Here is a 12,825-nt window from a genome sequence, read left to right on the forward strand (position 1 = left end):
CTTTATTTCATTTTAAACATCAGACTTTCTCGAGTGCGTCAGATTAAGTTAGGGTGAGTTAATTACATGCTAAGAAGTATATATTTCACTAATCTGACAATTTGCAAGTGGCGTAAAGAAAAGGGACGGCTGCAAAGTTGTAAAAAAAACGTCATCTCGACATTCTCGAGCGTAGATGATTTTTATTTTGTAGGAAATAATTCAAGCATGACGATAAATATAATCTGACGATTTCCACAAGCCTAAGTCGGAAAAATTCGTCGATAAATTTTAATACGTGCATTGCTGCATGATACCTATATTAGTTATAAATAAGTTTAACTAAAAATATTAATTATGAGTAATATTAACATAAAGTGTGTATTTTGTGGTAAAACTACTTTGCAAAAATCGTTGTTTCCGGTTAATGATTTTTTAAAGCATTTTTTTAATTATTATGTAATAAATACAAGTTCTACTTGTACGACATGCGCTTTTTGCTATTCCCTGAGCTTATCAATCAAATAAGTTAAAACTATTTTTTTTAATTATCAGATTAGGGAAATCCCTCCAGATAATCGCCAGATAATGAGAGAGCACGTCTAGGAGATAAAGATGAACCATAATATATATGGCTTAATCTGATGCTCTTGAGTATTTCAAAATTGCGAATTTATTTTTGCGCATTCTTTTAATGAATTTTAGTTTGCGTCACATCCAATTCATCAGATTATTAGTTAAGTGCGTGCTCCTATTTCACCATACTTCCTTCCTGGTAGAGGACAAATCTTTGTTTTTAATTTATTTTATTATTAATAATTACTTAAAATGTCATATGGAACATGGTGTGATGGTTGCAGCTCCTTACAAACGTTGTAAAAACACGAGAGTTTATTCGGAGAGTTTATTGTCAGTTCTTCTCTTCCGTTCTACACCCATGATTTGAGAACTGTAGGAGAAGTATTTTATATACATATCTGTTTTTGACGTTCATAAGTGTACATTGTGTTACCTATATGAATAAATGATTTTGAAATTTGATATGGCGGCCATTACAGACACGGGTGTTAATGATTATATTAAAGATGCGCAAATGGTCAAGAATGGAAGAAAAGAAGGTGGCGTGTTTCTAGTGGCCACGCATAAACTGCAGTTGCGACGTGTGAAAGAACCGATTGATATCAACGTCAATCAGTGTTCGTTTAAATTAGTTTGCGCGTCAGTTCACTTATTAATCTTAATCTGACGCGCTCGAGTATGTCCATGGCACAGTTTTTTTTTACATTTTTGAAAATCTATAGCTGAAAAGGAATACATTATGTATAAAAAAAATCTTATTATTATCAAAGCTTTACAACTCAATAGGTCTCTACGACGCTCAAATAAATCCCCATTTAGCATCGTTGGCTCTCCTACTAAAAATGATTAATGTTTATTCTTATGTTGTGCGGTATCGCGGGTGTATTTACCGCCGAATACGTGTGATATATGATATTTTTCCGTATAGTTGAATTGTTGTGTGTTAAATAACATATATAAACATATTATTTTTAGGATAATAACTAAAATTCAAGAAGTGTAAATGTTAAACAATATTTTGAATTTTTATTGTCGTTCTGTGAATTAACTCATGTAAGTCGGGTGTTTAATTGTGATGGGAGACAGCTGGATTTAGTTTTGTGCCCGTCGGGTATGAGAGACGGGGTGTGTGTTTTTGGCGGACAAGTGGATTCATATCACCACCGCAGTTCGTGGAGGCACACGTGGAATAGAGTGCTGTTTTATAGATAGATATAATAGTTACCGTAAATATTGCTATCCTGAATGGTATACTAAGGAAATGTTAAGTGAACTGCAGCTAAAAGCTAAAATTACACAAGATATATAAAGTTACTAATTCTCCGAACGAGTACCGTGATTTTTCTGCTTGTAGGGCACGCGTTAAATTTCGCGTTTGAATGTTATGAAGGGAGGATACATAATTATTCAGTATTTTTGGCATTACATAGGTATAAGGGCGCCAAATAGTAATTCTGCACATCAAAATACTATTTAAAAAAATGGTACTGTCAGATACGGATTGTACGGCTAAATTTGCGGCGTATTTTTACCCAGTCTACAGTAGGGAGACTGCGTGGCCGAATGTGAAGGAGGCGATAACCGGAACGTGCGAAAAAGGTCGCGTCGTCTGTGTGTGTGTGGTGGGATTGAAAGGGCATTATTCATTATGAGTTGTTAACCACCTGGCAGGACCATCGATTCTGCACTCTACTGCGAACAACTGATGAGATTAAAGCAAGAAGTTGAGAGAAAGCGGCCGGAATTAATCAACAGAAAGGGTGTGGTTTTTCATCTAGACCAGACACATCTTTAGCCACTCAGCAAAAATAAAGAGAGCTTGGCTGGTGTTAATGCATCCGCTGAATAGTCCTAACCTTGCCTTGCCTAACCCTCAGATATCCAACTTTTACGGTCTCTTCAGAATTCTTTGGGCAGTGTCAGGTTAACATCACCAGAGGATTGCCGAAACCAATTGTTGCGGTATTTTGGTCAGACGCCCGTAAATTTCTATAGCAATGGGATCATGTCCCTACCTACAAGATGGCAACAAGTTATCGAATAAAATGGTACCATACTGTAGTTAAATGTAAATAAACTATATTAAAAAATCCGAAGAAACTTTTTACACAAATTATTAGTATTGATTATTATCCAGATGACGTAGACGAACATCTAGAGAAATTAATTGCATTCAAATAAAACCTTACTTTAGACTAAGCCAGAGTCTTATACCTCTTGCAGTGAAATTTTAATCCTAGTTTATGAAAAGAAACTTGTTGATGTTTTCCCAAATTGTTATACCATATTAAAGATTTTTTTAACTTTGCCAATCGTTAGCTGTGAAGCATAGCGCTACATCTCGTGGATGTCATATATGCCTAGTCAAGCCATAGATACTAAAACAAAGTAAAAAATAAATTGTTCTATTGCAACCTTTATTGCTTATACAGTGTATTAGTTTAATAAAAAGCTTACTCGAAAATTGGCTGCAATACAGTCCTTTCAACGTTGATCTGGCCTCAATCAGAAGCACGCACTCTATCCATGGAAAAATTATTTACTGCCAATCGCACGGCTTGTGTTAGGGACAGCTTAACAAAATCGAATAAATCGTTTCTTGGGAATTGTGTCAGATTCTACAGCAGGCTACCGAAGTGTGTAACTGATCTTACGACTAAAAAGTTCAAAAACGTCATCAAAGGAATCCTAATTAAAAAAGCGTATTATAAAATCCAAGACTATGTTGACGATAAAGATGTATGGCGCTAATTCATCTCTGCATGTGCGGCTTCCCTGGCAACTGTGCAAGTGTGTGTATCTCATTTTACACTAATAGTAAAAACTCAATTTTCTTTTGCATTGTATAGAATCTCTATATACCTTGCATTATATAAACTTCTCAGCCGATTATTACTATTGTAGCCGAGTCTTTGTAAGCTAAACCATTGTTGAAAAGAGTGTCCATGGAGTTTCTTGCCGGTTCTTCTCCATGAGACCCACTTTTTGGAACCGTGCAACTAGACGTTTCATAAGAGCCTGCAAAGGCCTATTTGAAATAAAAACTTTTGATTTTGATTTTGGACTCCAAATTATCATGGCGTTTAGAGCAAGCCTTCCTCTTTAAAACTGGCCATAAATCATGGTGAAGTCCGTAACGTTCGTTTCCAACCAAGACTGCGTAGACCGAGCTTAATGACCCGGCGCCGACTTGCTGGAAGGACCATTCTTGATTATTGAACATGGTGTTGTTAAGGGGCTTCTCAAGAATGGTATCTTGATACACTTGTGCCGATGTTTTGATACCTTTTTCATAAAAGTATGGCTCAGTCACTCCTTCATAGTTATAGCCCCACCAAACCATCACTGAAGTCGACAGAGTGCAACGTGGGCACTATCTGGCCCACGTTTCACTATGTCGACTAATTGGAAAGCTTCCTTAGAGTTTTGAGCGGTTATATTTTGTTGGTTAAAATGTTGCTCAATTGTAAAAAAATCAACAAACAAATTTTTTCTATGACCTCCCTTTGCGTGCCGCGCCAGTATTTAACATAACATAACATCCTACAACACATGCTGCTTCTCAACACACTAAGTCATATTAAATAAATAAAATAATTTATTTTCCTATTTTTATATACATCACTATAGAAAACAGTTTTTTGACAAATTAGTTGAGTAATTAGGTAGGCCCCTAACGAGTACCTAACGAGTACTAGTGTTAGTGTCCCCCCGTGCACAAACAGAAAACATTATTGACGTTACAATGATTGCATAAAACTATGATAATCAGCACAAGGTCCGATAAAATCAACAATTATCCGATAAAATGTTTACTTTTCAGATAATAATTATTTATCTTATTACATATAAAAGGCATTACCTACGCTAAAAAAGCAATTAAAACAAAAATGGCATTAAAACTGGGATTTTTTGTCTTAACGCTCCTGGTTGGAAGCTTGGGTAAGTTTCAAAATCAACAAACGAAACCAAAAAACAAAATGCTGAGCATATTTTATTAGAATGTCTTTTCACATGTATTTAATATGTTATATCATAGAGATTATAAAATATTGTTTGGGGGAAATGCTTGTAAATTTGTTATTAAATTTAAGTTAAAGTGTTCAAAATAGACCTGACAGAATTAATTAACAAAATTTGAGAGTGTACATAATAGTGATTACATTGTTGTAAAATTTTGCAGCAAAACCCATTGAAGAAGATGACATGTCCATATTCTTCGACCACACAAACTCCGAAGCCAGAATAGTTGGAGGTGAACAAGCGGGACTTGTTCCGTGGATGGCTGCCCTCTCCAACGGCGCAATGATCAGGAACTTTGTGTGTGGAGCCTCTATTATCACTAACAGACATTTCCTTACAGCAGCCCATTGTATTCGAGCAGTTTACAGTGGGAGTTTGAGCAGGTTAGTAGTTAATTTAGGATTAATGTTAGATATTTTAGTGTTCCTACATATACACCATTACCAACCGCATAGTCTTTCTAATGATTTTCCGAAAATTACCTACAGTTTCATCTGTAGGATAGTAAACAAATTTATTTAGTTTGTCCAGCGTGCGCGCCAGTAGAAGATACTTTTAAGAGTCTTGCTTTATGACTGGCAAAATATTATATATTGTGTGTTATTTGTTAAATTACTTGTATTTATTCATTGTTGTTTCTTTGGATTATTTTATTTTGTGTTGTGTTATTGTAGTCGATGCAAAAAGATTAATTGTAGAAATATAAACATTTATTGTTAAAAAAAATTGTAACAGAGTTATATACGTACATTCTATAACGATCACTTAATTTTGATATTTATTGTCTATAAAAAAGGCGTAACGAAAATATCGTATAACGTGGCACTTTTTATGTGCAGGAACCTCCGTGCTACAGTAGGAACTAACCGTTGGATGTATGGCGGAGTCCATTACAATATTGCTAGAAACATCACCCACCAGCACTACGTCCACGCGGATATTAAAAACGATATAGGAATACTGGTCTCTGCCAGTACTATTCGATTCACGAATGCTATCGCTCCAGTCGTACTCAACTACAATAATGTCGGCGCTGGAGTTGCAGCTACTGTCAATGGATGGGGACACAGAAGGGTAGGTTCAGTTTGAAAACCTAGACCTTCTCTTTACTTTTCTTAGCCGTACCAACCTACTAAAAAAAACATTTGTTTTTATAATATTTCTAATTATTTAACGTGACAGTTCAACGGTGCCGTCTCTGGAACGCTGATAGAACTTCAGACAAGAACTGTCGATGGTGAGTTCTGTAAAGCGGAAGTACCTCGCATCGGCCAACAGTTTAACATTCGAGCGCCCTCCGTCGACCCACGTTTGGAAATCTGCACATTGCATTCTGTTAACCAAGGAACTTGTAATGTAAGATTTAACTTTTACTAATTAACCACTACTAATTATGTTTAAATGTAGTAAAACGTATGTTTTATTATTAAGATAGAACTGATGATCTCAAGGAAGTTGCCTGTAATGATTATCTATTGTTATACTTAGTTAAATAAAAATCTGTTTACAAGACATTCTCAACGCGCTAACATTTATGACTGTCTTATTATAGTATAAGAATGTTAAATTAGGAATAAAATAAAGTCAACAGAATGCTTAAAACAAATAATACAAATTTATCTTCAGGGCGATTCCGGCAGTGCACTTGTAAGGAGTGACAACAAACAGCAGATTGGTCTCGTGTCTTGGGGCATTCCCTGCGCTCGCGGCGCTCCAGACGTGTTTGTTAGAATCAGCGCATATAGAAGTTGGATAGAACGCGCTATACGCTAAATAATTATTTATTACAATATAAATCAATGCCAATACTTAGTTGTTTTTTTCATGTTCCCATTAAAAGCCAGAAGATATATGTACATATCTTTCACAATAAAATCAAGACAAAATAGAAAAAATCATATTATAATATTTTTTTTGTTATCATATAATTATTTATAAATAATTTCAACTATCGCCTAGATAATAATTTTGATAAATAATTATGATTTTATTAGTGATTATAAGTGCAAAAGTGATTACATATTTCAGTTTTTAAAGTAATTTATTGAATAATGGCCTTCGTTACCATTATTTTTGTTAGTTTAGTATTGGGAAGTTTTGGTAAGTTTTTAAAAGCAAAACAACTAAATACAATAATAAATTTTAAAGATCAATTGACATCAATGATAAAATTGGTAACAAGCAAAAGAAGGCTAAGTATAATTAAACTTACATAGTGAGTAGGAGGAGAAGAGTTTTCTGTTTATCTAAATTGCATCTTTATATTAAATGATATAGGTAAATCTTTTTGAAAATTTTCAGCGTTTCCGTCACAAGATGAGATCATCTTGTGACGAAGATAGATATCTTTCTACTTCTCTGATAGAGTGGTGGGAGGTGATAGTGCCGCAGAAGGAAGCGTTCCCTACATGGTTGCTTTAGTTCACGGGCTGATGGTAGCCACCTTTCAATGTGGTGGTTCTCTCATTACAAAGAGACATGTTTTATCAGCAGCACATTGCTTTGACCGACTGTACACGGGCGGAGAGTTGACACCGTGAGCTACTTAAAAATTCTCTTAAGTTACGCGGCAACTCAGGTTTTCGATTGTCCGCTGTTATCGGACTTAAATACAAAATATGTAACTGTATCAGAATATTATTCTAGTCCATCGAACAGTTTAATTATAATTATGGTAGATTTTCTGTTACTTTCTGTCTTAGTATTTTTTAACAAAGTAACTACTAACTAGTTTTCAGATGCCACATTATATAAAAAAAATGATCACGGTTTTTAACCAAACCTGGTGGATTTTACATAAATACGGTACAAAATTAAGACTTGAACTAAAATTAGTCTAAGAGAAATTATATTTGACCTCAAATATAATATCATTCAACGCAGACCTTCAGCTTTACCAAATGCGTGATTAACCGTGGTCAGAGTGACAGAACGATCGAAGTTTTTTCCGCGCACCACCACTATATGGAACCTATTCGACTTAGGGTCCGTCAAGAAAAGAGCGTACCAGTTCTTAAAAGGCCGGCAACGCACTTGCGAACCTTCAGGCAATGTCAGTGTCCATGGTAGGCGGTATTACTTAGCATCAGATGAGCCTCTTGCCCCTTTGCCTCCTGTTACATAAAAAGAAAACTCGACATTTATCTTTTATTACGTATAACATTTCTTATAAATAATTTACGTAAAATATGAATTTCAGAACACTCCGTGTTATAGTTGGCACGAATAGGTGGAACGTTGGCGGCGAGGCATACCGCGTACAACGTAACATTACTCATCCCAAGCACATCTATATTCGGGATCCATTGAATGTGGAATACGATATTGGCTTATTGGTAACTAGCACTGAAGTAGTATTGTCAGATAGAGTGAAATTGGTGCCGGTTAGTCTGGATCATATTGGACCGGGTGTGAGAGGTCGAGTTGCTGGATGGGGACGGATTTACGTAAGTCATCCAATGTTTTTGTTTAAACAAAGAAAAAGCTCGTCGTTAAATCATTCATAGGTTGTTCGTCTATAGAGCTAAAATAAGTGGATTCACACTTGTCTGTGTGACTTGATGTGAACTTAATCAAATAAAATACGCACGTTCCTTTAAAAAAATGTGGTGTTTTTTAAACGTTATTGTTTTTGTATTTATTCCATACTCTATTTCCCAGCATCAAGGACCTTTATCTCCCAATCTTCAAGAGTTGTATGTAACAACGTTAGAAGATGGGAGATGTGATAAAGAATTACGCCAGGCTTCTGTCGACTCCGGTATGATACTACCAGAGTACGATCCTGCGACTGAGTTTTGTGTCTTCCATTCTATTAAACATGGCGTTTGTAATGTGAGTAATATGTCGTGTTTGTTTAGATCTTGATGAAGGCTTTTGTTGCTTTGAACGACGTAAGTGCCGCAATAGAGATTATGTTTGTGATTATTCGTGTACACTGTAACTGAAACCTTCTGTAAAATAATGACATGGGAAACAAATATTTATCTATAAATTATTTAAGAGGAAATTAAGATTATTTATGAGTGAATGTATAATTTGTTATACAATAAAACTCTTGCCTAATTTTAATACGTAACCATTTTGTTTAGTTAAATTTGCTTTCATCAATAACATAGAGAGGTAGAGGTAACGCTTATTAGTGAATCAATTTCAGGGTGACTCTGGCAGTGCTCTGGTACGAGTGGACACGGGTGAACAGTTTGGTATCGTTTCATGGGGATTGCCCTGCGCACGCGGCGCTCCAGACGTATTCGTGAGAATTAGCGGGTTTAAGGACTGGCTCGAGGAGAATTTGGTCTTGTAATATTTATAATTGGATTGGAAATAAATGAATTCCTGGCAATATCATTTCGACCCATTTTTACTAATAAAAACAGTTGAGGAGATAAGGGAATTTCGTTAGAACATAAATGAGCTTACAATTCGGTTGCATAACAAGATCAAACAAACGTATCGCTTTTAAGCGCAAGGGCAACTATTGTACATTGGGAGTGCCACATGAACAGGTAATACTAATACAGGCTTAAGAGTACGCACGTAAGGCCATAAAGCTGGATACTGACCAACGTTACGAGGTGTAATGTAACATGTTAGGCTGAATTTAGTGTCTCGCTCACCGTCAGCGCTCATAGATCAGCGCGTAGTTCATCAACGTGGCTCGTTTCAGTATCGTACTGACCGCCTTACTGTACAGACGAAGACCAAAATGCGGAGTGTTTTAGTTATTGCTGCTTCGTACTACCTACCTCAAAAAAATAAACACCGGCGACGAGGATGACTCCATGTTCATCCATTGATTGTGCAGAGAGCCGTTGCAGGAGACTTTGTCTTGTTATATGGCAGTAAATTCTTTAATTACTTTCGAATGTCAACAAGAACTTTTGACGAATTACTGGCAAAGATACACGATAAACTGGTCCATTGCAGCTTACGACGTGTGCCTATACCACCGATTGCTCGGATGCATCCCACAATTTCTTCCTCAGACGTACCTCGACCTGTATCCACTTCACGATTTGCCATGACTGTACACGCTGACGACGTCCGCTCCGTTCGACACTACAACGCTCACTGAAAGCAGAGGTGCGCTAGCGATCGTCAGCGTTGACCACCGTGCACGCTGATAGCTACGCGTCATTCAAAAACGCTTCCTAGAAGTTCATATATCTCGCACATCAGTGCCGACGATGAACGTGCGGTCGGCGTGAGACTAAATTCAGCCTTAGACATGGAGCATTCGTGCAGTTAGTACGTACGTACGGAGAAACCAGCGAGTAACAAGCCGCTTGTTTTTAGCTTTGAGTGCTCCACCCAGCCGTCGGCCTTTTGGCCAATGCTTTGAGTGATAGCCGGTAAGCCGGTTCTTTCGGTTAATGATAATAATAATAATTAATGAAAATTCAATAATAATTAAAAAAAAATTTTTATTATCGAATAAATACAAGTTCTACTTTAAAAACATATCTACACTTTCTGCTATTTATTTTATGAGCTTATCAAAAAATTACGTTCAATCATTTAAATGAATAAAATTTACAAACATGTATAAATATTTTAGAAGATCGTCGAGGTAAGCCAGTTCTTCCGGTTAATTATATTTTAAAATTATTATTTAATAAATACAAGTTCTACTTGAACAACAAAAACAATTAAGTTCAATGATTTAAAAACAATTTTTTTAAATATCAGATTAGGCGAATCCCTCCAGAGAATCGCCAGATTATGAGAGAGCACGTCTAGGACTTAAAGATGAACTAATATATCTTAATCTGACGCGCTTCAGTATTTCAAAATGGCGATTTTAGCACATTCTAATAATGCCCGTAAGTTTGCGTCACATCCAAATCGTCAGAATACTAGATGAAATCGTTTTTTTAGATTCACTTAACATCCCCTGACGTTGCACTCAGCAATTTCGCCGACTATAGTTTATTTGAAAGTTAATTATTGTATTCGTATTATTTAGATTTAGATCAGTCTTGTAGTAGATTTCAAATTGTAAAGACATATTGTTACGAGCTAGGGGATCGGATAGAAAATGCCGTAGATTTCTTCAAGGGTTTATTTCTTGAAAAATCAATGAGGAATTTATTGGCACAAATTAATCGCAGAGATGCACTTATAACACACAAAAACACAGTCACTAATTACTTCACTTATGCACACTTCACACTGTAATTTATCACATGTATTCACTTTGTTCGCACTTTATCGCTTCGGTGTTTCTCTCGTGTAATCGCATTCAAAACTAAAGGCGACTAGTCGCGTTTCGGCTCGCTTTAGGAATAATTCTAAACAATATTCGAGAACTTTCTAGGCGGGCTTGCTACTGAGTAGCAATTGCACAATTCTAGAACGTCCGCACTCTTTGTCTCTTTCGCACGTTGCTCCGTCCTTGTCGTACGGCGTTCTAGAGTGCTCAGTCTGGTTTCGAGAAAGTTCTGATCTTCTCTCTCTCTCTCTCGTATCATTTCGTCCTTGTCTCACACCTAGAAAGTTCGGTCTAGAATATTCCTTCATCAAAGGGGTATACCTAGGCCTGAAAACGCCTGAAAACGGGTCTCCTGAAAACTGCACCAATCGACTACACATGTTCTGAAACTGACTGAAAAAAGGTTTCAGCTTCCTGAAAACTAGGCTAACATTATGGAAACTACAATTTTCTAATATGTGATTGACCCTCTGCTGAAACGGTCAGAAATCATATTACAGCCTGCTGAAAAGTTCTCTAACTAGTGGAAAAATCTAGAAACATTGCAGTCGACCCGTCTCCGTAACAATATAAATAAATAAATTCTTTTTTTAATGTCTTTTCGGTCTGCCTGAACATAACTGGCGCAGTCGGTAGGATTGCACGTTTAACTAGGAAAACCGCGAATCAAACTCTTCAAAGTCCCCTGGTAAACGGCGACTCCCTAGTCGCGTTACTGCAATCCAAAGGAACCTCATCAAGGGCGGTCACCGAGATCCACGCGGGTACACCTGGAGCATTGGGCGTTCCCTCGTGCTGCTACGAGACTCGACAAGAAATGCAGTTGCTGGTCTGGTGAGTACTCTCGCTAAGCCAAGTTTCCTGCTCTATTTCCTATCCTAGATATGGTTTTTTTATATATACATAATAAATGAGTGTTTAAACCTAAAATCGGTTTAAAACTTTAACATTGTAACAATAGGCTATTGTCTTGTTCTCACATCGGACGGACATTCCTTAGCGTCACGTTACGCGTATTGTTAAGTGTAAGCGGATCTACATAGAAATTGTTATATTTTATAACTTTATTAATTCATATAATTAAATTCAAAATATGTCGCTATTAGATTCACCGCATTTTAAAATTTTGGTAGATCTTATTCTCAAATATGACGAAACTAAGAAATAACTTAATTTTTATATTAGAGAGGTAGAAAATGTTCTCGAACAAATAGAAGTCGCGGGGAGGAACCATCCCACAGTGCTTAGCGTAATAAAAAGTAAGTTGAGCGGTGCGGCTGTAGAGGCAATCGCCTATGAGACTAACTTAGATACGTGGAACAATATAAAGACAGCTCTTATTCGTCGCTTGGGCGAACCTCGCAACGAAATTCAAGTAATGCAGGAGCTTACGAGGTCGCGTAAATTTAAAAATGAGAACGCCGAGTCCTTTGGCAAACGACTTCGTGAGTTACTGGACACCCTGTTATCTATAGGAAACCATGCTAATAAAGGTTATTACGAGGAAATGGTAATTGAACAGTATGTTAATAATCTAGATTTCCATGTTTCATTAGGCGTTAGAATAGCGAAACCAGATACACTAGAAATGGCGATAGTGGCAGCTAGACAGGAAGAAGCGCGACTTGCTCTTAACAAGCCGGGCCCTTCGACATTCTATAACGGTACGTTTATGCAAAAGGAACCGAACTTTCCTCAACATTCACATAACAACAGGTTACCCTTCCCATCTCGACTACATCTTCCACCCACACATCCTCAATTTAGACCTGATAACTATGTACCTCAAGAGAACAACATGACCCCAGAACAACGGCAACAGCTAGTTAAGTGGTTACTCCCAACAAGAAGGTAGAAGGAAGAACCAACAAGGAGGTAGAAGCTCTGGAAATTTCCGTAAACCACTCAATATTCCTCAACAGGGTCATCATGCACATAAAAATTCGGATGTCACCATGCGGTCAGTGTCAAAACCCCAAAAACCCCCATATTTAATTGAAGAGGTATTTTATACTGAGAATAACCCTTAT

At 36.8% G+C, this 12,825-nt stretch overlaps 2 protein-coding genes across 2 annotated transcripts; both read left to right on the forward strand.

Moving 5' to 3' along the window:
* The first annotated feature begins 4,395 nt into the window (after positions 1 to 4,395).
* LOC123709005 (chymotrypsin-1-like) lies at positions 4,396 to 6,389 on the forward strand. The gene is made up of 5 exons (XM_045660082.1): positions 4,396 to 4,500; positions 4,742 to 4,964; positions 5,421 to 5,655; positions 5,764 to 5,937; positions 6,208 to 6,389. Exons 1-5 carry the CDS (start codon positions 4,449 to 4,451, stop codon positions 6,352 to 6,354), a joined length of 831 nt encoding a protein of 276 aa, XP_045516038.1. The 5' UTR covers positions 4,396 to 4,448; the 3' UTR covers positions 6,355 to 6,389.
* Positions 6,390 to 6,922: 533 nt separating this feature from the next.
* LOC123710795 (chymotrypsin-1-like) lies at positions 6,923 to 8,931 on the forward strand. The gene is made up of 4 exons (XM_045663012.1): positions 6,923 to 7,117; positions 7,781 to 8,027; positions 8,242 to 8,415; positions 8,738 to 8,931. The coding sequence occupies exons 1-4, from the start codon at positions 6,990 to 6,992 to the stop codon at positions 8,885 to 8,887; spliced, it is 699 nt and encodes a 232-aa protein (XP_045518968.1). The 5' UTR covers positions 6,923 to 6,989; the 3' UTR covers positions 8,888 to 8,931.
* Positions 8,932 to 12,825: the final 3,894 nt, after the last annotated feature.

Source organism: Pieris brassicae, chromosome 1, assembly GCF_905147105.1.
Source record: "Pieris brassicae chromosome 1, ilPieBrab1.1, whole genome shotgun sequence".
In the NCBI taxonomy this organism is placed as follows: domain Eukaryota; kingdom Metazoa; phylum Arthropoda; class Insecta; order Lepidoptera; family Pieridae; genus Pieris; species Pieris brassicae.

What these genes read in the sequence shown, in the direction of transcription:
- LOC123710795 (XM_045663012.1), top strand. Translation starts at nt 6,990, where the DNA reads ATGGTTGCTTTAGTTCACGGGCTGATGGTAGCCACCTTTCAATGTGGT. An exon ending in CTGGATGGGGACGGATTTAC is followed by an intron (nt 8,028 to 8,241) that starts GTAAGTCATCCA and finishes TCTATTTCCCAG; the next exon opens with CATCAAGGACCTTTATCTCC. An exon ending in TTAAACATGGCGTTTGTAAT is followed by an intron (nt 8,416 to 8,737) that starts GTGAGTAATATG and finishes AATCAATTTCAG; the next exon opens with GGTGACTCTGGCAGTGCTCT.
- LOC123709005 (XM_045660082.1), top strand. Translation starts at nt 4,449, where the DNA reads ATGGCATTAAAACTGGGATTTTTTGTCTTAACGCTCCTGGTTGGAAGC. An exon ending in ATGGATGGGGACACAGAAGG is followed by an intron (nt 5,656 to 5,763) that starts GTAGGTTCAGTT and finishes TTAACGTGACAG; the next exon opens with TTCAACGGTGCCGTCTCTGG. An exon ending in TTAACCAAGGAACTTGTAAT is followed by an intron (nt 5,938 to 6,207) that starts GTAAGATTTAAC and finishes ATTTATCTTCAG; the next exon opens with GGCGATTCCGGCAGTGCACT.